The 23014-nt window shown below is 45.7% G+C and overlaps 9 protein-coding genes across 9 annotated transcripts; 3 read left to right on the top strand and 6 right to left on the bottom strand.

Annotated features, from left to right (window-relative positions):
* Positions 1-60: 60 nt before the first annotated feature.
* ATC1 (alpha,alpha-trehalase) lies at positions 61-3210 on the bottom strand (the record flags this gene model as incomplete). The annotated part of the gene is made up of 1 exon (XM_020211902.1): positions 61-3210. The coding sequence occupies one exon, from the start codon at positions 3208-3210 to the stop codon at positions 61-63; it is 3150 nt and encodes a 1049-aa protein (XP_020062754.1).
* Positions 3211-4029: 819 nt separating this feature from the next.
* On the bottom strand, positions 4030-5235 carry CANTADRAFT_32471 (uncharacterized protein; the record flags this gene model as incomplete). The annotated part of the gene is made up of 1 exon (XM_020208457.1): positions 4030-5235. A coding segment is annotated over one exon (1206 nt), but the record flags the coding sequence as incomplete, so codon positions are not given.
* Positions 5236-5499: 264 nt separating this feature from the next.
* Positions 5500-6495, top strand: CANTADRAFT_55848 (uncharacterized protein; the record flags this gene model as incomplete). Its single annotated transcript, XM_020210501.1, has 1 exon — positions 5500-6495. A coding segment is annotated over one exon (996 nt), but the record flags the coding sequence as incomplete, so codon positions are not given.
* Positions 6496-7246: 751 nt separating this feature from the next.
* CANTADRAFT_23736 (mitochondrial 37S ribosomal protein mS33) lies at positions 7247-7564 on the bottom strand (the record flags this gene model as incomplete). The annotated part of the gene is made up of 1 exon (XM_020206994.1): positions 7247-7564. The coding sequence occupies one exon, from the start codon at positions 7562-7564 to the stop codon at positions 7247-7249; it is 318 nt and encodes a 105-aa protein (XP_020062751.1).
* Positions 7565-8559: 995 nt separating this feature from the next.
* Positions 8560-15243, top strand: CCH1 (Cch1p; the record flags this gene model as incomplete). The annotated part of the gene is made up of 1 exon (XM_020211232.1): positions 8560-15243. The coding sequence occupies one exon, from the start codon at positions 8560-8562 to the stop codon at positions 15241-15243; it is 6684 nt and encodes a 2227-aa protein (XP_020062750.1).
* Positions 15244-15446: 203 nt separating this feature from the next.
* Positions 15447-16889, bottom strand: ZPR1 (zinc finger-containing protein; the record flags this gene model as incomplete). The annotated part of the gene is made up of 1 exon (XM_020210585.1): positions 15447-16889. One exon carries the CDS (start codon positions 16887-16889, stop codon positions 15447-15449), a length of 1443 nt encoding a protein of 480 aa, XP_020062749.1.
* Positions 16890-18294: 1405 nt separating this feature from the next.
* Positions 18295-20367, top strand: CANTADRAFT_56580 (ubiquitin-binding SDF ubiquitin ligase complex subunit; the record flags this gene model as incomplete). Its single annotated transcript, XM_020210606.1, has 1 exon — positions 18295-20367. The coding sequence occupies one exon, from the start codon at positions 18295-18297 to the stop codon at positions 20365-20367; it is 2073 nt and encodes a 690-aa protein (XP_020062748.1).
* Positions 20368-20534: 167 nt separating this feature from the next.
* CANTADRAFT_27349 (uncharacterized protein) lies at positions 20535-22479 on the bottom strand. Its single transcript, XM_020208077.1, has one exon. The coding sequence runs from the start codon at positions 22465-22467 to the stop codon at positions 20695-20697; it is 1773 nt and encodes a 590-aa protein (XP_020062747.1). The 5' UTR covers positions 22468-22479; the 3' UTR covers positions 20535-20694.
* On the bottom strand, positions 22444-22983 carry CANTADRAFT_27348 (uncharacterized protein). The gene has a single exon (XM_020208076.1). It carries the CDS (start codon positions 22909-22911, stop codon positions 22660-22662), a length of 252 nt encoding a protein of 83 aa, XP_020062746.1. The 5' UTR covers positions 22912-22983; the 3' UTR covers positions 22444-22659.
* Positions 22984-23014: the final 31 nt, after the last annotated feature.

The raw sequence follows: 23014 nt of genomic DNA, 5'->3' as shown, positions 1-23014 counted from the left end.
CTTACTTAACTTTTTTTGAACTAAACATCTACGAAAGTCAGCCTATCTATTAAAACAGTCTCAGTAAAGAACAGCCTCGTAAACCTTAGCACCACTGGTATCTAGATCTATAGGCTCAGTATCATGGATGCCCTGAAGTTCAAGTAAAACGAATCTAGTGAACACAGGGTTAGGGAGTTCAAATGTGGTGGTGTTGAAAACAACAGGAACGGTAAGAGATAAGAAGTCATCCATGGTGAATGGGACAGTGACATCAACGCTCTCTTCAAGAAAAGATTCGAACACTTCTTCCTGCTTAATTAACTCTCCACTAGGATTGGCGTAGGCGTAGTTAGTGTAAACTTCGTTGCCAAAATCAATCTTGCTTAAGAATGCAGTTGTATTTTGTAAATCATGGAGAGAATTGTAAGCTGACAACTTGACCTGCTTTGGAGGCTTATCACCCCAGTTGAAAAAGCCCTTTGTAACATTCTTATATTCCTTTAAGTCAATCAAAACCTTTCCAACAGAAGTGTTACTTGCCACTTGCCAGTTGGTAGTATTGTCACCATCGTTCATCAGGACAGTAGCATCACCGTAAGCACCAGCAGTAATGTTGACAAAATCTGACAAGGCACATTCAGTAATACTGGCTTTGTAACTTTCTCCAGGAGTGAAAATAGGAATGGTCAAGGTTTCGCCATTTTTCAAGGTATGTTGGCCAGCCTCCTTATTTCTTTCTCCAACACGAATCTCAATAGATTCGGAAGCGAATTCATTTGCGGGTCCATTGTTTTTCACAGTGAAATAGGTTTCATTGATCGACATGGTCAAGGTGTGGTTGTCAAAGTGGATACCATCGTAGAACACGCCACCGCCAAGACATGGAATCGCAATAGGGTCTAACTTCAAAACCCTTTGAATTTTATTGTGTTTAACAGCAAAATCGTACCTTAAACCGGTCAAACCTTGCATAATAGCTTGGAGAAAACCACCATGGGCTGTCATGAAAGGAAATGCAGGATGTGTACCACCATTTGTCAAGAAGTCGTCGTTATTCTGCTCAGAAAATTGCGCAAAAGGTCCTCTCAAGAAAGGTTGAACGGCCTTTCTTAAGTAAGATTGGGAAGCACATCCTGATGGAGAAACGTTGGAAGCAACAATAGAGAAGATAGGAAAAGTCATGGCTGGGCCGTAACTAACTTGCTTCTTAGAATAGAACTCCATATTTTTTAACGCTTGTTCAGGAGTGATCAATTCATTCTCGAGAGGGTAATTAACCATTATCACATCTGCTTGCTTAATACCAACAGTAGCATTCATGCCAGAATATTCCAAGGTTATCTGGTCAGAGTTATTGGAGGTTGGCATCAAGACATTGTCGCTGATGTCCATAAACTGGCTTGGTACCTCTTTACCTAAATGATTGGAGACATCAATTGCCCACTTCATCACCAAAGAAATGCCTGCATTTGTGTATGCACCATTATCCACATGGTTGGCATATTCATCAGGATCAGTCAAGTTGTGGGTAACATATTTGCCGGTAGATTCATCGAGTTTGACCACATACTCAGAGAAGAAAGTTGCAGCATCCTTGATTAATGGGTAGGCGACAGATTCGAGGAAATCCTCACCAACTTCACCACTCAAGTACAAGTTCCATGCAGAAGATGCGACTGCCATGTTGATATGGTACTCGTAGTCAACGCATGGTCCTGTTGATGTACAGTTTCCAAATCTACCACTGGTCCAGGGATATGCAGCACCTTCGTATCCTGCAGGGACATTCTTCTTTGCTTGTTCGTGGGTGTGGATTCTGTAGTTTATCAAGCTCTTGGCATGAGATGGGAGAAATGGAAGCAATCCGTTGAACATCCACAAGTCAGTGTCCCAGAACACCATTCCACCGTAACTATCCGAACTCAAACCCACCACAGGCAAAGCAGCAGTAACACCCTCGGCATCTGTTCTTGTATTGGCAGCCAAATGGTAAATGGAAGCCCTTGCTGCAATGGTCAAGAGGAGATCATTGGGGAATGTCACAGCAGGAGTGGACTCCAATGTTTGAGCCCATGCCGTCTTGTGGGTTTCAAACACTTCCTTTATGTCGGTGAAGGATTGAGAAACTCTTCTAGCCAAGGACAAGACATCCTTCTCGGACTTGAGGTTAGCTGGGTCCAAATCGGAGGATACTATTCCAGCGTACTTGGTGACCTTGAAAGTTGAGCCTGGTTGCAATTGAATGTCAAGCGATTGGGCCACGGTACCGTTGGTAGCTTGCTCGAAGTTTGGTGGGTGGTCTGAAAGCAAGGTGGAGTAAATTGCTCCGTTGACATAGTCGATTTCGTTGGGTTGGAAGGTGATGTAGATTCCATCCTGGTCATGATCGACTGAGGCAAGCTGGGATCTTTGAGCAGTCGCAAAGTCCAACACATCTCTGACCTTGATGTCGAGCGCGGAAGAACCGATATTGGCGAGTTCCAAGTGTACCACGCCTAGGTTGACGTGGTGTCTATGGGCCAAGATTTCAATCTTGACCTGAACACTATCCAACCAGGTGAATTCGGTAGAGACGATACCATCAGAAAGCGATAAGTTCTGGGCGTAGTTGGAGATGGAGCCCTGGAGGTGGGATTCCAAGGCTGGGTTAAGCGTATAGTTGACACCGTCCACGGTGGTGGACAATTCCAAGGCAGTCCACTGGGGCACGGCTGCTATGATACTCTCGTAGCCATTCTTCTCCAACTCCGGAAAGTTTGTTTCGGTAGTATTGGCCTGGATGTCGTAGAAGCCTGCGATGAACGCACCTGCGTATCTCTTGTTGTACAACGGCCATCCATTGAGCAAGTCAGCGTCAGTTGCGTCGGCGTCGGTAGATAACTGGTCGTAGGTGAACCCCTGGCCCAAGTTGGGGATCCTGGCGCCAATGTACCCGTTGGCGACGTAAGGCTGGCGCTGGTACTGGTTGTTGGGGGCGAACTCCGCGGAGCCCACGATGTTGGCGTCGAGATCGTAGTAGGCAGAAGACGAGTACTTCAACTGGGAAAACACCTGCTTGTTGGCGGTGGAGTTGATCAACGCAAACAAGGCGTCTCTGTCGGTGTGGACGGTATCAGCAGAGAGGTTGGAGGCGGCAAACAGCTTGGGCACCGTCAAGGGGTGGGCCCACAGGACGTCCCAGGTCAACTGGAGCACCAACAAGAACGCGAGGTTGGCCACGATCATCATCTTGAACACGAGCGAAAGTCTGGGGAAGTGTGTGAAGCGAAGGAGATACACCCGTCGTTTCATGGTTATTTATAGGGATGCATTACTTTGCTCTGCTAACGGCGAGAAGGTGGTTCTGAGGCGCGTGTGGGGGATGGAGGAGGAGGAGACGGCAGGAGGAGGAAATTGGATGGTACTGGCGTCGGATCAACCAGACGTGGGATTGTTTAGACGGATGTGGAGGTGTTCGTTGTGAGCCCGATTTACCCCAGCGTTGCGGTGTTGCGAGCGCGGGGGCCGGAATAACTGGGGCGTGGGGGAGTACCGGCTGGATGATGTGCGGTACACCTTAATAATGCCATGGTAGTCAGCTAATAATAGAGTACGGGGGAGTCGCCTATTACTGGAAACCATATAAACTCCTTCTTTAGCACCAGTGGGCTGTACTCTGTCATTGCACAATGGTGCTACGCTGCACATGGCTTGGTGCTACGCTTCCCGGACTGTCCAGGGACAGACGCAGGACGTCTCCCCACAGATGGGCCTAAATCCCAATTAGTGAATCCCAATTAGTGGTAACCCCCCCAATTAGAGGTAACCACCCCAATTAGTGCCTATGACATCCCTTTGCATCTCTGGTAATAATACATTATAGTCTGGTCTAGTATACATAATATGACGTCAACGCTAGTGCTTGCCACGATCCACTCGCGTAAGACTCCGCAACAACTGGCGAGTGCCAATAGCCTTGGAAACTCCACCACCAGCCGCTCCCGACCCCAGGGTCCAGAACATCTTGTGGCGACGGCTTTTGTCGCCACCATACCGCTGGTGGCGGGTCCTTGTCATGTAGCTCCGCAAAAGAACGGCAAGCTTGGCCAGAAACCGCGAGGTCTCGAGGTCCTCCACCAACTGCGAGGTGCGGTGCAACTGGTAGGTGGTGTGGTAGAGCTGATCCACTGACGGTTCGAGCCGTGCCGTCACCTCATTCTGGATGTGGGCACACTCACTAGTCATCCTGGTGACTAACGCATCGTCAACAATAGCGGGGTACGGGTTCTGTTTGTGGTCGAGATAATCCTTTAATTCGGATTCCGCATCGTGGGAATCCGCCAACGTGAGCTTGGAGATCGTGCTCACCGACTCGTCATAGGCGTGTTGCCATTGTTGCTTCTCCTGGGCCATGCTGCGGAGCTTGTGCGTGTACACCTCGATGTTTTCGGTGTTGGTCACATTGAGCGGGTTCGGCACCGTCACCTCTTTCCCTTCTGGTTCCTGGTGGGCCACCTGGGTGTACCAACTGGTGGAGATCTGCTTGTCCATGAGGTCGCGCAAAACCTCCTCCTTGATGACCTTGGCGATATTGACCACCGTCTGGTCCTCGGCGCTGGTCTGCTTGACCTCGCGGTCCTCCTGCTCCAATTTCTTCTTCAAGCACCACACTAGCAACTGCCTCATTCGGTCAGGTTCAGGCAACGAGGTATCCAACAACTTGTAATAGTCCGACACCGACACATCGCGGTGGGGCTCGCCGTTGAACCCGTTTCCGATGGACGACACTCGCTTGCCACGGTTGTAGTACGACGACCGTCTGGCTCCAGGCCCGTCGCCCCGAGCCTGGCGAGGCACGATCGCGTCGGTATCGGTCAACGTGAGCTTGTGATGTGAAACCTGTTCCACATACTCCTGGGGCTCGTCGATTTTGATGGGCGACGACAACTGCAAGCTGGACTCGTCCAAGAAGTTGTGGGGCTTGGCCTTGGGCGGCCTACCTCGCTTCTTTCGTACCGGCACGTCCAACAACCGGAGGTCGGCATCATCTTCCGCGTCCCTAGTAATATTGCCTATCTCCTCGTTCAACTGGGCAATGGGGGTGCTTATCTGTTTCTTCTTCTTGGTGGTGCCGTTCTCCTGGCTTCGTTTGTAAACGAACCCCTCGTCCTCCTCGAACGAGTTGCGGGGCCGCCGCTTCACCTCTTCCTGCGATGTCGACAACAAGTCATTCAACCGGTTCTTGCGCTTCAAGATCTGGCTGCTGTGTTGGCTGGGCATCTCATCCTCAGCAATGGGCCCGTTGTCTTTGGGCTTGCGGGTGCCTCCATTCACACGAGCCTTCGGCCGCGATGGCCTCGATCCGTCCTTCTTCTTGGGGGGCATCTTGCATAGGGACGTCTGGAGTGCGTGAAGACTGTGTGGAGACTTTGTGGAGGGTTTGTCTTTGTATATTTTGATGATTGTTTTGATGCGAAGATCCACGACCGTTTTGCACGCCAGAAGTGTCTAACCATTCAATTCCAGCACGCCACCACAATGCTGGGATCTCAAAGCGTGCTATCGCTGTGTGGCCACTATGTGGCCAGTGTCGTCAACGGCGTGCTCGAAATCGCCCCCATCAACGGCAACGGACCGGTCCATACCCACCAGTTGAACGATGCCATCCGACGCCATGTTGTCAACAACGGCGTCGAGGGCAGGCCACGGGTCAGCAAGGCGGTGGTAACTCAGTTGGAGTGGGAGAAGGTGGTTTCAGGCGCGTCCTGTGCCAAGATAGGCGTGGTGATTGAGAACTACGGCTTGTTGATGGTGTACGAACTCCACAACCACGAGCCCATCGTCATCCAGCAAAGCCGAGACGACGGCATCGAGAAGTTTGAATGGGTACCTCCAGTGGACTCACAGCAGCAGGACGAAGATGGGCCCGGTGGCTACTCCAACTCCAAGCAATTGGTGGTGTTTACCAAGAACTACCTCCACATGAAACTCTACTCCCTTGACTGCACCCATATACTCTTGACCATCGTCAAGCCGCTCGTCCACCACCTCGTGGTGTCTCCCCACCGCAGTAATCGCATCTGGTCCATGGTGGCAGACACAATGGAGTACAATCAGCCACCGCTCATATATCATTTCTACAACCAAGGCTCAACCAGCACCCTCTTCCAGGCATCCAGGTTGCCCCAATACCTCCTCACCACCCCACACATAGAGTGGTCGGCCTCCGGCAGATGGCTCAGTCTATTCACGGGAGAAGATATCCTCTACGGGTTCGACTTGAAAATATTCAATCTCCTTGGCACCCAGGGCCCCCTGAACACCGCTAGCACCGTCAAGCCAATCTTCGAATTAAATACAATGGGAGACTCCAAGTCTATCCAGGGGTCCAATTATCCATCAACCAGGTACTCGGGGTCCTGGATGTCTCTCCAGGAAGATGATCATTATGTGGCCATCTCGGTCGCCGACAACGCAGTAGAGTTGATCTTCTTCTCTCTCCGAATATTACGGACCATTTCTAGAGTGGTAAAGTTGGAAACTTCCAAGCAGTACTGGAAACAGACCAACGAAAGAAGCATAGGTTATCGAAAAATAGTAGGTAAATCATTACCGACTGCTTCCAACAAGATTAAGAATATTCAGGTGATGCAGTCATATATTTGTTTACAGCTCGAAGAAATAATCGTGATCCTAAAAATCAATAGTGGTGAATCTCTCGGTATCGAGACACAAATGGTGGTCTCCTTGGGTGCTAACTTCCGTGAGGTGAAACTAGTGCATGAATCATTACAGGTAATGATTGTAAGCACAGATCACATCGTATTGTACGATATCAGCACGGACAACTTCAGAGTAGTTCATAGAGAGAATAAGCTCTCGATCAAAAATGCATTCTTGATGTCCGAGGAGCTCATCATAAAAACGGACCCGGTGAACAATGAAGATAGTCTGATCAGGAACTGGGATCGGATCAAAATATCTCAGTTCACGGAACCCTCTCGCCAGGAAAAACGATCGGAGTTGAATACTCTCTTGAAGAGAAACATCAACAAGGAAGATAGTATTCGGCTAGGCTCCATCAACTCCAGCCACTTGGAGGACATCACCGACACCTTTGACATGCGCAAGAAGGCCAGAATTAACTAGTGTATTATATGTATTATATGTATTATTCTATGTACAAGAGACGTTGCAAAACATCTCGGCATGCAGAGGCCATTCTGACCCCATCCTGGAGTGCCCGTGGCCCTGGTTGCCGCTGGACCCTTCACAGGAGACCAAATTAGTCGCTCTTGCTCTTCTTCTTTGGAGCACCCTTGTTTCTCTTCTTTCTGTCCTGGACCATATGCAATCTGTAAGTTTCTCTGGGGTCTGTGAGTTTGAGTTCTGGGAACCATGCCTTGAAGTCTTGGAAGGTTGGGAGGTGGTCGTTGACCCCGTAGTAGTTGACGACTTCAGGACCCTTCAATGGGGCCTTCAAGATCTTAGCACCATTGCGGGCACATGACGGATTCCAGGCATGGCCAAATATGGAGGCACTGAGCTGTTTGGCCTGGTTTATTCTCTCCTTAGAGGGCAACTTTTTCAATATGGACGACATGGCTGGAGAATCAACGAAGTTGGTGAAATTTTGATATGAGTGGGTGTGCGCACACCACCTCTGGTTGGCCTAGCTGGGGATAACGATGTGTCGCGACTTGACACCAGAGGTTACGACATTGGCTGCGCTACCAAGGCCCCAGTGGTAATTGTCAAATCTGCTGGATTGTCTGCTAGAAGCCAAAGGGAGATGGCCTCTCTAGGGACTTAGTTTCTCTTACGTGGCCCAACGAATTCTTTTACTGACCTCCGCGTGCTGGCCCAGAGCTAACTTGAATTTGCCCACAGTAGAACTGATTTGACCAACAACTCTCTGAAAATCTTCATTCCAGAGTCTCTGTAGCCATTCAAACTGAGTCGAAATAGACTCAATCTCGAGTAGCTATTAGTTCCACATTATATTGGTCCATGTGGTAGTGAGTATTAATAGTATTAATAGTTCTGGCGCGATGCGCCAGTCTCATCGAGACCAATTGGTCATGGCGAAGCCAGTTAATGGTATTCAAGCTCTTGGTGCCCGGCTGCCACATCGTGTGACAGTTTCTCTTCCTAGCCTAAGCTAGCCCATTACTACTCAAACAAAGGCTCAATAGCAGGCCCTGTGTGGTCCTCCTCCAGAACGAGATCGGGTCGCAGCCACGCATCACCCAGGGCTCCAGAGGAATCTGGCTCACTAACCTCCCCCTATAGCACCACGCCCATACTACTGGTACCCAGCACGAAGATGCTGACTACCTAGAACCGATACCTTCCGGGTAGTCACCACCTGGCGGCTGGCCAGGCCTCCTTGCGTCGGTACCACGCAATTCCACCGCTACGCCTCCTCCGCCACGATAGTCATGTCGCACCAGGCCTATCAAAAAATGTCCCTGCAACATTTATAGATTCATAGACAGCAGGCTGTCAGAGACAGACTCGTAGACGCCCTCCACCACAACAGACCCCAGCTTCTACCCGGCCCTACTCCCCTGCCTGGACTCATTCAGTCCCACCACCATGGACTCCGACCATGACAACTCCTTCAACGAAGACTACAACCCGCACAAGACCTACCAATCTAAGGGCCACTCGCCCAAGGGCCGTTCTCCTAGGTCCGACGCCGCCGCCAGGGTGTCGTTACTCAGCACATCCCTGGACCACCACGGCCTCTTTCCCCATCACATCCTCCCCATCCATGACAGCCCTCGGACCCTGCCCAACCCAGACAAGTCCTTCATCCACGAGGCCACCGAGAAAAGCGATTTCGACGCTTTGAAAGAGGGATTGTCCTTCGCGTTGGGCTCTGGTGAGCATGGCGCCATGTGGTTCCCCGTGAACCATGACGAGAAGCCCACCACCCATGAAAAACTGCATCACTCCTCCAAACCCACTCAGGACTTATCTTCGGTGGGCCACGAGTATACCGACAACATTCCACTCGAAGACATGGGCTCGCGCCACAGCCAGTTCGGTGGCTCCAACAGCGATGCTTCTTTGCATTTATCTCCCTTTGCCGATCCTTCCAGCAAGCCAGCTACCCCATCCCAAGAAATACCCGAAATCAATTTCGACCATTTGGAGGCGGGGTCCTCCAAAAAAGAAGAGACTTCCCCCGCAAAATTCTCGGACGCCATTACCAGGTTCTCTGAGCGTATTGCAGGTACTGGAGCCACCAAGCCCGTTGAAGACTCCCCTTCCAAGAAAACACACTTGACCGTGAAATCTCGCAACGCTAGTACCGCTCCTTCACCAATCAGCGGAACCTTTCTGTTTTTCCGGGACCACACTGACGAAGAATCCCATAGAAAGGGCGGCTCCACTTATTCTCAGAGTAACAAGAGCGTCCCCAACGTTACCATCGTTGATGAGAACAACTCCAAGATAGACCTCGAATTCAACGGTCCCTCCGATGGCTTGGGATTATTCGTATCCGATACGCAACCCTCCCAGGCGGAATCTTCCCCAATAATCCACTCACTGCATCACAACACATCGCATCCACATTTCGCCGAAAAGACAACTTCTGCCAACATGTATCTATTCGGAAAATCGCTTAAAATATTCTCCCCAGATAATCCCATCAGGCAATGGTGTCATACCATTATATCAAGACACTCCACGAATATTTCATTACTAGTCTTGTTATTTTTTCAAGTCATTCTATTGAGTTACAGACAATGGAACCCACCAGCATTAGATGGCTATTTTTACAAGGGATACAACTGGGCTGATTATATTTTAATGGGTATTAACTTCATCTATACAGTTGAAGTTGTTGTCAAAATCATAGCCTATGGATTTATCGACGACTATTCTATGTTCGAAGAATTGGGCTTGCCATACCCTGAAAGTGATATAAAAGCATCATACTTCAAGATGGACTATTTGACTATAGTATTAAAAGGATTCGGGCTTCACAAAATCCTTGCCCGCAACCGTCGCTCCAAGACAGGAGCTCCTCCATTAGAGCTCAGGCAAAGCTCCCTGGATGATGACCACGAAGATTCTTATGATGTTAAGGAGATCAACCTCGACGATGACTCCCCTAGACAACATTCGCATCTCAGACAAAAGTATAGAGATTTGAGTCTGCACCATGTTGACAGTGATTTTGACCAAAGTAATCTTGCAGATGAGGCAACTCCAACCCCAAATATTAAGAAGACCAACACATTTTTCATACCTCAGGATAAAGGAGATTTAAGCAACTTACATTTGAAAAGAGCATATATTCGAAACAGTTGGCACAAGATTGATTTTTTCTCCATGATCACTTTTTGGATATCCTTGGTGCTTTCTATTGACCATTATGATGCCAAACACCATATCATGTTGTTCAGAACTTTAAGTTGTCTTCGTATTCTCAGACTCTGTAATTTGACCACTGGTACTAGCACCATTTTGAAATCAGTTAGAATGGCCATTCCTCAATTGATCGATGTATCCATTTTTATCAGTTTCTTCTGGTTGTTCTTTGGAATTATCGGAGTTCAGTCATTCAAGTCTTCACTCACCAGACATTGTGTGTGGCAAAACCCAAATGATGCTAATGATACTTATGTTAGTGAGCAATTTTGTGGCTCATACATTGGCTTGGATGGACATGCCAAACCTTACATACAAAGAGATGGACTGGATTCATTGAGTATAAAGGGTTTCAGATGCCCAATGTACTCTAGGTGTGTTAGTGGTGAAAATCCATTCGGTGGGACCGTCAGTTTCGACAACATTTTGCAATCAATGGAATTGGTTTTCGTTGTCATGAGTGCTAACACATTTACTGATATAATGTACCAAACAATGGATACTGATAACTTAGCAGCTTGTTTATTCTTCATTTGTTCCATCTTCATCCTCACAGTGTGGCTCATTAATGTGTTAATTGCTGTAGTTGTTACCTCGTTTGATGTTACAAGAGAGAACGCTCAAGAAGAACAGAAGAATAAGAAAAGAGCTCTGGGATCTTTGGGATTCTTGCAACCAAAGGGTGTTTCAGATCATGTGGAGAGAATGAATTTGTGGAAGAAACAAAATCTTTTGTTAAGATACTACTATAGGTTTGAGTTTGTCTTCTCCATATTGATTGGAGTTGACTTGTTTGTTCAATGTTTTAGAAAAGATGTCATGTCAGATGCAAGGAGGCACGCTTTGTACCGGATAGAAGCTGCATTCACTCTTGTATTCTTGGCCGAAATTGTGCTTAGGTTCGTTCTCCACTTCCCCAATTGGAGACTATTCTTCTTTTCGAAAAGGAACAATTTCGACTTATTCTTGGCCATAATCACTTCAGTCATTATTTTTGACCCAGTTAAATCTAAATTGGGCCGTGCATATTACTGGTTGACTGTATTCCAAATTATGAGGTTCTATCGAGTGGTTTTAGCAACTTCAATTACTAGCAGTCTTTGGCTTAAGATTATTAAGAATATAAGAGCAATATTCGATTTGGCATTGTTCTATTTTATTTTGGTCTTTCTCATGAGTATCATGATGGCAAGATATTTTGAAGGTGTTATTCCATTAGATGAGTTTGATGACGTTGATTTTCCGATGCATACATTGCCCAACTCATTTATTGCACTCTATGTGATCACATCTACCGAAAATTGGACAGACGTTTTGTATCCTTTGCAGCAATATGCAACCACCACTTCTTCTAGATCGTTTGGAGCTGTATTCTTAATCACATGGTTTGCAGTTTCGAATACGGTGATTTTGAATATTTTTATTGCTGTGATTGCAAAAACACTTGAAGTTTCGGAGGAAGGAAAAAGAAAGAAACAATTGCTCCAATTTATTGACAATATGACCGATAGACTTCAGAATATGGATGGCCGCACTGGTGCACTCTCCAAATTCAAAAGCAAATTATTCAAGTCTAAAGGTGTAAAAGATCAATTAGAAAAGGCTGTGGTCAATCTTTTATTGAGTGGTACAGCTGTTAATGATTTCTTAGATGAGGACATTGGAGATCTAGAAGAAGATGACAAAGTTAAAAACTTGCCAAGCTCAAGCTGGAAAAGATGGTTACATGTTAACTATTGGAGAACATCAAATTTTTTCAAAAACCCATTCTACTCAACCAAAACTCGTGATACCAGTGTATTGAACAATTTTGATCCTGCCCGTTTTGCCAAGAATATCATTAGCGAAAGAAATGTACTTATATCCAAACAGAATCAATTTTTGGAAGAGAATCCATATTTCAATAAGGTTTTCTATCTAATGGAACCAAGACACAAACTCAGACGGTTGTGTCAACGCTTAGTCAAATCGAGTTATGGTGAGCGTATCGATGGTGTAGAACCATATAAACCTGTGAGTGAGTCTATAGTTGTGATCATGTTCATTGCTACCATCGCTTTGGTTGTATCTACTTGTTATATCACACCATTGTTCAGAAGAACTATTGTCAAAGACGGGCCTTTCGATTGGACCTTTTATTTGGAAATTTCGTTTGTTATACTATTCACCCTTGAATTCCTTATCAAAATCACAGCAGATGGTTTTATATTCACCCCTAATGCCTACGTCAGATCTTCGTGGAACTCTATTGACATGATAGTGCTTGTTGCTCTCTGGATTGAACTTATTGCGTATGTGAGAAACGATGGTACTCTATCAAAAGCTGTTCGTGGTTTGAAAGCATTCAGAGCTTTAAGATTATTGACTATCAGTGAAACAGCCAAGGCCAATTTTCATAACTCGATGATCTCCGGATTTTGGAAGATTATTAGCGCAGCGATTATCTCTTTGTGCTTATTGTTTCCCTTTTCTATCTGGGGTCTTAACATTTTCAATGGTACCTTGGGTCATTGTTTGGATGGAGAATCTTCAATGTCCATGTGTTTCAATGAATATGAAAATAACGTATTCAATTGGGATGTTATGAGTCCTAACGCGTATGTTCAACCAGAGTTAGAGTTCAATTCGTTTGCAAAATCGTTCTTGTCTTTGTTTCAGATTATTTCTCTTGAAGGTTGGACTGACTTATTGCTTGATCTTATTGCCAGTACCGGCGGAGAAACTCCACCCGAGCTGAATTCGCATCCTTTCAATGGATTTTTTGTGGTGCTATTCAACTTTGTTAGTACCATCTTCATCTTAACCTTGTTCGTATCGGTCATTATCTCAAATTATTCAAAAACAACAGGTAGAGCATACATGACACACGATCAAATTGCTTGGTACGAAGTGAAGAAAATATTAATTCAAGTTAAACCATCGAAGAGAAAGGATTTTACACAGTTAACCTTTGTCCGTCGATTTTGTTACATGATGACAGTGGAAAAGAATCGTTATTGGTCAATCATTATGAATTTCACTTTGTTCATGCATGTTCTTTCATTATTACTTGAATGTTTTCCCACCTATAATGGTTTGTATGCGTTCAGAATGATTGTATACATGGTGGCCGCAACAGTTTTTCTTATAAATGCCTTAATGTTGTTGACTGGACAAGGTTTAGTAACATTTTTAAGATATAAGTGGAATTGTTTCAGCCTTTTCATCTCCGTTGGGGCATTCATCACTACAATTATTGGTTTCTTCATTAATCAAGACAGTGTATTCATTAACATTAACAGATTATTCTTGGTTAGTATCTTGGCCTTTATTATCCCCAGAAGTAATAGATTGAGTCAGTTATTGAGGTTCGCCTCAGCCAGTTTACCATCATTGCTTTCCTTGTCTTTCACATGGTTGGTAGTATTCCTAGTGTTTGCAATCGCGATGAATCAAATCTTTGGATTGACTAAGATTGGTCCAAATGGTACTGGTAATTTGAATTTAAGGTCAGTTCCAAAAGCATTGATTGTGTTGTTCAGGTGTAGTTTTGGTGAAGGGTGGAATTATATCATGGATGACTATGCCCTTGAGTCGCCTTATTGCACAGTGAACAACAGCATTGATAATTCGGATTGTGGAAACAAAGCATTTGCCTACATATTATTTATTGCTTGGAACATTGTTTCCATGTACATTTTCGTCAATATGTTTATTTCCCTCATTTTGGACAGTTTCAATTACATTAGATCGAGATCAAGCTATAGTTCATTGATCCAAAGAGAAGAAATTAGAAAGTTCAAGAGAACTTGGCAAAAGTTTGACTCCCAAGGTAGTGGGTACATAAAGCCAATTGAGTTACCTAAGCTCTTACACGCATTGGAAGGTGCTTTATCTTTCCACTTCTACAAAGGTGCTTTAGAAATTCCAGTGTTGTGCAAGGAATGGATTAAAAGAAATGACCCTTACAATCCTTATGACATTCAAGTGAACTATGATAGTTTAAAACGAACTTTAGATAAGATGGATATACCCAAGATTCGTGAAAGAAGAAGGGCCTATGAAAGATTTATGGAAGAGGCGTTATTGAATATGGAATTAAACAACGATCCGGGTATATCGTTTACTAGAATTTTGTTGCAACTTCCATTGTATACATCTTTTGAAGCTGGCCAATGTCTCAACTTGATTGATTTCCTCGAAAGAAGATTGTTGGTGCAAAAGGTCGAAAAAAGACTTCACACGAAAAGAGTTTACGAAACCATTGCTGCTTATGCATGCCGTTGGAAATATAAGCAAAATCAGCATAAAGGAATTAGAACTACTGACATTGCTTTTGACAAAGAACTAAAGAGGCATAGCTATCTTGCCAATGAGAATTTAGACGTCAATGCCCCCTCTATATTTGTCACAGATACTAATGAAGAGACTAACTCAATGAGAAAATTGAAGTCCAATGAAGATGACCATGAAGTTCGCCCTAATGATTTCTATGACAATGAAGATGAAAACACCCCATTATCAAAATCTTATAACGTGGATCCTGAAAGCAGTACCAGTGGAGTATATGTGCCCAAATCTCCCTTGAGTATCTACAAAGCCAGAAATAGAGTCGGAAGTGGAAATCATCTCGAAGTTACTAAAGAAAAACAACCCAAATTGTTCATTGAAATTCCCAATAAATTATCAAGATCGTCAGATTCCTCCCCAATACTAACAAGTTCTACTTTCAACGACGAAGACATCAACTTATCACCATTCTTGGAACAGGATGAATTGGCTACTCATGAAGAAGAGAATAAAGTCTCCCTAATAGACATTGCAACTGTGGGAGAGACGCTTGAAAACTCATCCTGGGGAGAAGCCTTTAGGGAAGTTCAGGATGATAGCAATTCTTGGAAGAACAAAGACAAATAAACCATATTTCATATTTTATAGACAAATCCTCGGCTGGTCGTTACAGCCCCCATACTACACATATACATAAGCATCAATACAGTGATATACTAAACTTGAGTAAATCAGTGCCAAAAGTTAAGAATCTACAAGATTTCCATTGCGCTAGGAGTCTAGCACCTCTTATTTGTACAGTGTCTATAAATGTAAGTATACATCACCTATTAATCGGTCTTCATATCGTTCAAACCCAAATCCTCGTTTTGTTCATGACTTCTTTCAATTTCTTCTATGATCATGTTTGGATCGTTATCTGGGGCATAAACATTTTGAATGTAGGAAGAAGCTAATGGATCCTCCATGATGATGGTGAATGGAATCTTACCGTCCACAGCATCTTGCAATCTGGCAAAGAAAGTGGTCCACCTGGTCTTAGTTGCATCGTCCATAGAATCGGAGGTTTGAGTGAACACTCTTGAATGCAATTCTTCCAAGACCTGAGTTAATAAACCTTCAATAGTGGTGAATCTACCACCCAAGGTCCCTGGAGTCAAGTCCAAGTTCAATTCTGGGATGGACAAACCACAAGTTTCACTCTTCAAAATGTCTCTGGCCAAATCTTCTGGGTCAGTGACCTTCAAAGTGATCTTTCTTCCCAAATCAGGGATGGCACCACCGGTCTTCACTTCGTTAGATTTATATCCACAATGGTCGCACAGAGTAGACATGATGATGACTTCTTTGAAATGAGGAATGTCAACGGTCTTCATATGAGTTTCACATTCCTTGTAACAACTGGAACAAGTAGCAGTAAAAGTCTGGACTTCGTTGTTCAAGTTTTCAATCTCGGTCTCGTCAGAAATGAAACCACTGCTCTTAACACCAGATTCTTTCAAGCCGGAGGAGATGTTGGCCTTGGTAGCACTCTTCTTATTCTCCAATTCTATTTGTTGCTGTCTAGCAACATCATCTGCAGACAAAAGACCAAGGAAAACATTCTGTTCAGCGGTTCTGTTGTATTCATACATGGACCATTTATGAGCAGCTTCACCTGGAAGGTATTCAATCCAGGAATTTCCTGCAGGATCATCAACAGAGAAAGTCAATGGGAGGGTGTTTGGTTCAGCATTCATGTAGGATCTGATCTTTGCAATAACCTCCTTGATTTTCTCGTAGACTTCGGGTTGGAGTTCCTTTCTAGCTTCTTGGTCGGATTCTAAGTCGGTGATCATTTCTTCCAATAAACCTTCAACGTTGGTTAATTGCCCTCTCTTTGGAGGAATCTCGATATCCAATTCGGAAAATCTAATGGTAGCTGATTCTGACTTGACCACTTGACGGCTGAAATCTGCTTTTTCCTCGATCTTGAGGATGTATCTGGAACCCTTTTCAGCAATTTGAGCAGCTGGCTGAATCTCACTGTTCTTGAAGTGACAGTGAGGACAGTAAAAGGACATCAAGATGATTTCTCTGAAGAATGGAATCTTGGTCAACAACATTCTAGTGGTACCATTTTCGTGGCAGTTCATACACAAGGACTCGACTTCTTGAACTGGGTGGCCCTCAGCATCCAGGGCGCCGGTTTGAACGACTTCGTTGTTGTTTGCATGGTCGACGTTCTCGGCCTGTTCACCAACGCTGGAAAAGATTTCCTTGTTTTCGGCCATTTCTGTTCTTTGCTTCTTATCGATGTGGTCGTCCATTGGGATATATATTGATGATTTAGTAATGATAAAAATTTGAGATTCTTCTAGAAGGTCACGTGCTCGTGATGAGCATCTGCCAGAATATAGATTTGAATTATGTGACTAGCTAATGAGTTGGAGGCAATTCCCAGCCGAGCCGAATGTAGACAGCTGGTTCTTGCTGTATGTGATGGAAGATTCCAGAATCGAATGATGTTGGTGGTGTCACTATTTGCATTCATTTTTAGGATACTCATTGCCTGACTGTATGGGTGTCCCTATCTGCAATACAATGCTACGGATAGAGTACCACTTGCCAGACAAAAAATGACTGGGGTACCCAAATTATGGAGCCAGGATCTGGGCGACGATCTTTTGCTTCCTAAAAACCTGCGAAATCAGACACAACAGGAGTTCGGCTCAACCAGTCCAAGAATCCGACACCAAATGCTTGGCAATAGAGTGGGGTGAGACACGTAGATCTGGGTCATGATGTGTAGTGCACGTTTCATCATTGATCATACCAATAAACAGAGCTGTGACTTGTGACAGTTCCAGCAAACTGGACGAATTTTTCAAAAAAATCAGAAAATTACATTGTCCAACGTGAACCCTCATCAACTATGCGCTGGTTAATTGCTACAGTACTCATACATGAAAATCTCAACCGTTCAGATACATGCGCCACGAGCCCGGGCCATTGACAGCTGTCACGTGAACTCATGCCACAGCTGTGATGTCTGCTGCGCCAGTGGCACTGGGGGTGTGGAGATGTCGTCACGAGATCTGGCCAACGTCTAGTAGACGATCTAGAAACCATGGCGGCAGGGCCCCGCCCCCATTATGGATGGCTCGGATGACTCCCTCCCAATCCAGATTTTTTCACAGGTGTTGCAGCCACACCACCTCCAGGGGCTGCGGGTGGCCGGGCGTGCATGGAGACGCATGGTCCAGTGACAGACACTGGTAAGCAGGGACAGCGGGAACAATCGGGGGTAGCTCGCACGGTGGTACGATACGGGAGTGGACCTAGCACTCCACCACCACCTGCTGGCACAGCCAGTCCCAGCTAGGCGCCTCCGAAAATGTGACCCTCCACACCCCACATCCACACCTTTCTTCGTCTAGTTTGATCTGCGTAATCTGTGCAGACAGACACCTCCATCCCGCAGAGGCGCGCACGACCCATAAAACTGTGGTGCTTCAACAAAATCGTAACCATTATAAGAAAGGTCATCTACCCAGTGAATAATTACCAAGCAGGCAGTTATTCAGACCATAGTATTCTATCGAGTCGTCGCACAAACAGCCCCTACCAGCCACCGTGGAATCCTTACTGTCGAAGCAACCTCGCATCAACCTCGGTTTCCCTGTGAGTCCTGATCCCATGAATTTGCATGAGAATTGCACTCCCAAGGATGATGCCATCGTCTCCAGGAGCTACGAGTCCATCTTATCGGCCACAGCATCCAGCGGGACTTCCGGCTCATCCTTGAATGCGGCAGATGCATCGGAGTACAGCTACATCTCCGCCACTCCCAACCCTTATGAGGACACCGACAACAACGGTCCTGAAACTGACCACAAACACTCGGTCACCACATCCAGCACCAAATCTAGGTTCATCAACAACACCGACTCCACTGCCCTTTCCAAGCTCCAGACTCCTCCACCACAGCCTCAAAATGACGAGGTCTCTGTGGTAACTCCGTTCTTGGTCAAGCACATCAACGACCAGTCCAAGATCCCCAAGGACAACTTCCACAAATACTGCTACAGACATAACCCAGAGATCACCTGCAACAAGAGCACGGATGAAGCACGCATGAAAAGAATTCAGACCAGCTTGGACAGACTTCCAAGCAGAGACCAAGAGGCGATCACTCACGTGTGGTCCATCTTCAGTGCTTCTCCGCTGCAGCATCGGGAGTTAATCCTCAAGGGTCTTCTTTCTCAGTGCTGTTTCCCCCAGTTGTCCTTTATTTCCCAAGAAGTCTCGTCATTGATTAGAATTGACTTTCTCAGTACTTTGCCCATGGAAATCTCTCTCAAGATCTTGTGTTACTTGGATTGTCGCTCTTTATGTAATGCAGCCCAAGTTTCAAGAAAGTGGAAAGCTTTGGCCGATGATGATAGAGTTTGGCACCATATGTGTGAACAGCACATAGATAGAAAGTGTCCAAACTGTGGTTGGGGTTTGCCATTAATGCACATGAAGAGGGCCAGAGAAATGACAGACGAAGATATCAAGCCTATCATAAAGAGGAAGATCGAAGAACTCGAAGCACCCAACCATGAAGGTAGTTCCGCCAGTTCTCAAGAGTCTGTGGAGAATCCAAGTAAGAAATTGAAAACTTCACCCGAAGAGGTGAAACAGAAGATGAAGAGAAGACCCTGGAAATCGGTTTACTCTGAAAGGTTCAAGTTGGAGAAGAATTGGAGAAAGGGAATTTATACCACAACCACATTCAAAGGTCATACTGACGGTGTCACCTGTTTACAATTCAATAGAAAGTATCTTATGACCGGTTCATATGATGCGACAATTAAAATTTGGAAAGTTGACACTGGGGAGTGTTTAAAGACTTTAAGTGGCCACACAAAGGGTGTGAGATCCTTGGTCTTTGATTCTCAAAAATTGATTACCGGAGGGTTGGATTCTACTATTAAAGTATGGAATTATCATACGGGTCAATGTATTGCTACTTACAGGGGTCACGACGATGCTGTGGTCTCGGTAGATTTTGCTAACAAGTCCATTGTTTCTGGCTCAGCAGATCATACTATCAAGGTATGGCATGTTGATTCTAGAACATGTTACACTTTGAGAGGCCACACTGACTGGGTCAATTGTGTCAAAATTCATCCAGCATCCAACACTGTGTTTAGTGCTTCTGATGATACCACAATCAGAATGTGGGATTTACAGAGCAATCAATGCTTGAGAGTATTTGGAGGAATGGATAATAATGGGCATCTGGGTCAAGTTCAAAGTGTGATTCCTTTCACCTACAAGGAAAATTTAATTGAAGATGGCCATGATAGTGATGCGGAAGGCCAGTCACATCGCGAAAATGCGGACACAACCGAGGAGAATGAGACAGATGGCAATTTACGTCCATGCGATGGAGCGGACGATGAATTGGCCAGCAATCCCAACTACCCTACTCATTTGATAACATGTTCTTTGGACAACACTATTAAATTGTGGTGCGTAAAGACTGGCAAATGTATCAGAACTCAATTCGGACACATTGAAGGAGTTTGGTCCATCAACGCAGATACTTTCAGAATCATTAGTGGAGCCCACGACAGGTTAATTAAAGTGTGGGATTTGCAAAACGGAAAGTGCCTTCATACATTTGCCAATGATTCATATGTCAGCTGTGTAGGATTGAGTGACTCGAAGTTTGCAGCCGGATTAGAGAATGGGTTAGTCAAGATGTACAGTTTCGAATAAGAGTGAAGAGACCGCAATGACGAAAAGAGCATATTTATTTCAATGTGATTGTATTATTTTAGGGAAGTATAGCTTCTAATCTAATGGGTTTATTAATTTATTTGTAGAAATTAGAGTGTATCCCACTCCTGAGTAGACTGCAAGGTGAGGTATGTATCTACGCCTTCCTGTAAATTTATGCATTCAAACTGTTATACAATCAACCAAAAGTTATAGAATACTATCCCAAAATCTGCGGATAAATAAATAAAGACGAGTTATACAATTTATGAAGGCCAGCCCCGCTAATTTAGCGAACGAAATGAATATTAGATACAATGATGCAAATCAATCCCGAAGGAATGAGGAAACCTCAAAAGGATTTCTGTTAGTTGTGATATCCTCTGAGGATTGTGAAATGGTATCGGGTCGGTTTTCGCCAGTGCTATCTGACGAAAAGAAACAATATTTGTCCAATAGTTGTTTATAATCTTGAGGGTCCATGTAATTCCTCGAGGATGGCTTCTGACTGGCGGCAATATTGGAGTTTGAAGAGTTCAATAGGTTGATATTAGCTTGGTTGAATTTGCTCTTATACTTTGGTGTTGGTGAGTCAGGAGTAACGCGCTTCCTGGAAGCAGTAAGTGAAGGGAGATTGGCATCCTTGAGATCGGCAATTCTATCGTCCTTCGAATTCGTAGGATTATGCAATGATGACAATAATGGAGAAGAGAGATAAAAGTTATTCTTGACAAAATCATTAATATCTGACGAGGAGTTGTCGTGATGATAAAGTTTGAGATCTGTATCCTTGGAGCCAATTTCAATCTGGGAGTCCGAGCCTCTTCTTTTGAGATACGACGAGGAGTACTTGGGTCTTGCTGCGTGCTGGTTTATTTGTGTCAGGGAGCCATTGGAGTTTCTGGAGTTGACAGTCTTGATGAGCTTGATGGAGTAGTTTTTGAAGTTATTGTTGTCCCAGAACTCCTGGTTCTTGATGTTGTACTTGATGCAAAGCTCGTAAGTCCTCTCCTGGGACCTGCCGTCATCGGAGGTATTCTCGTTCGAGTTACCAGTTAGCCTGAAGCTATTGAATAGGCTATCCAACGGGATCTGGAAGGTAAATCTATCGTAGTTGTTCTTCTTCAATATGTCAGGTCTATCGGCCATGTATAAGGTGGGGATTTCTATGATGGTCAACCAATTATCGAGTGAGTACCTGACAGTCAAGTGCTTTTCGAACGCCATATTTTGCACGGCAATGTGTCCCAAGAGGAACTTCTTGTCCACTGTGAGGAACAACCGCTCCAAAAATACGGGGGTTCCCTCCTCCACCCGCTTGGAGTACGACAAGGGTGCAAAGTTGAGAAGGTTCAACTGCCAGTTGATGAGCTCGTCGTGGTGGGAATCGGGGTACTTGGTGGACGAGGCCAGGTTGTTGAGGTTGAAGCCGTGGTAGTCTTCCTCGTCAGTGTCGTCGGTGTAGTCATCACTGTTGCCGTAGCCGTCATCGTCAGTGTCGATGTCGATGGTCCCGTACTTGCCATGGGCAGCCTCCAAGGTGGGCGAGTTGGACGCAGAGATGGTGCTGGGCTTGTCCTTCTTCTTGAAGTACCGTACATCGGTGTCACAACCGAAATGGACCTGTTTGTAAGTGGGGGTTGTGGGCAACGACTGCGATCTCTTGCCCAGAAAGTAGGAGGACGAGTCCTTGAGTGACGGCTTCAACACCTCACCTGACTTCTTACGGACAAGTCTGTATTCCGGCGAAGACAGTGGCATGGGTGACCCCGAATGGACCGATTCCTGGGGCAGGGCCATGGCTGGCAGGTAGGGACGTGATCCAGAATCAGCAGGGGCAGGCAGCGACTCGGACAGAGGCGAGTCGATGCTGCGGTTTGTTATGCTGTTTCTTCTTGTGGGGTCCGAGGCCATGTCGAGCTGCTGCTGGGACCTGCTGGGCTTGTGGATGAATCTCATGGAGAGAGGCACATTGGAGTGGTCGCCATAGGTGAAGGGCAGTCTTGGGATGGGCAGGTTGTCAGGAGCAGGGGGATCTGTGTCGCCCACGGAGTCTGCCATGATACGTGGAGGACTTAACTTTTCCCGGGGCAAACCCATTGCTAAGCTACTCATAACTACTCGGGGGTCGCCAAATTAAGGGCTGAAGGGCTTATATAAATATCTTGCTGTTCTTACTAATAGCGAAAAATTTAACCACATTAGGCGAATTTGGAGCACAGTGAGAGGCAAAACTGACAGCAGCGGTGAATGGGGTGATTGCAGCAAGCGCAAGGTACCGAAAAACCTGGTCTACTTGTGAGATGATGTATTGGGGTGCGTTGCGACGCGTATGTACGAGTCGCATGCGGGGTGGCTCCAATTTACGAAGGGAGTGGTGGATTGGGTGAGCCCTAGCCTGGGCTGGTTGGAGGGGGGAAGGTCCTGGTGGGTGGCGATGGTGGTGGTGCAGGTGGGGACCCGGTAGCGCAAGGGATGTGACCCTGCACTCCAGGGGTCGGTGGGTACCATGGCGTGGTGGTGGGCCAACCCAACATGACCCATCGCCAGATAGGCTCTGTGCAGGGCGCAGCCCAGCGCTCTTATGCGGGAGGATTCGGATGCATTTAAGTTGCGGGCGACCCGGGTGCCATCAGCCCAATCGGAG

The sequence above is a fragment of the Suhomyces tanzawaensis genome (genome assembly GCF_001661415.1).
Source record: "Suhomyces tanzawaensis NRRL Y-17324 unplaced genomic scaffold CANTAscaffold_7, whole genome shotgun sequence".
Lineage (NCBI taxonomy): Eukaryota > Fungi > Ascomycota > Pichiomycetes > Serinales > Debaryomycetaceae > Suhomyces > Suhomyces tanzawaensis.
The sequence above is the reverse complement of the archived record's forward strand: the minus strand, read 5'-3'. Positions and strand labels throughout refer to the sequence as shown.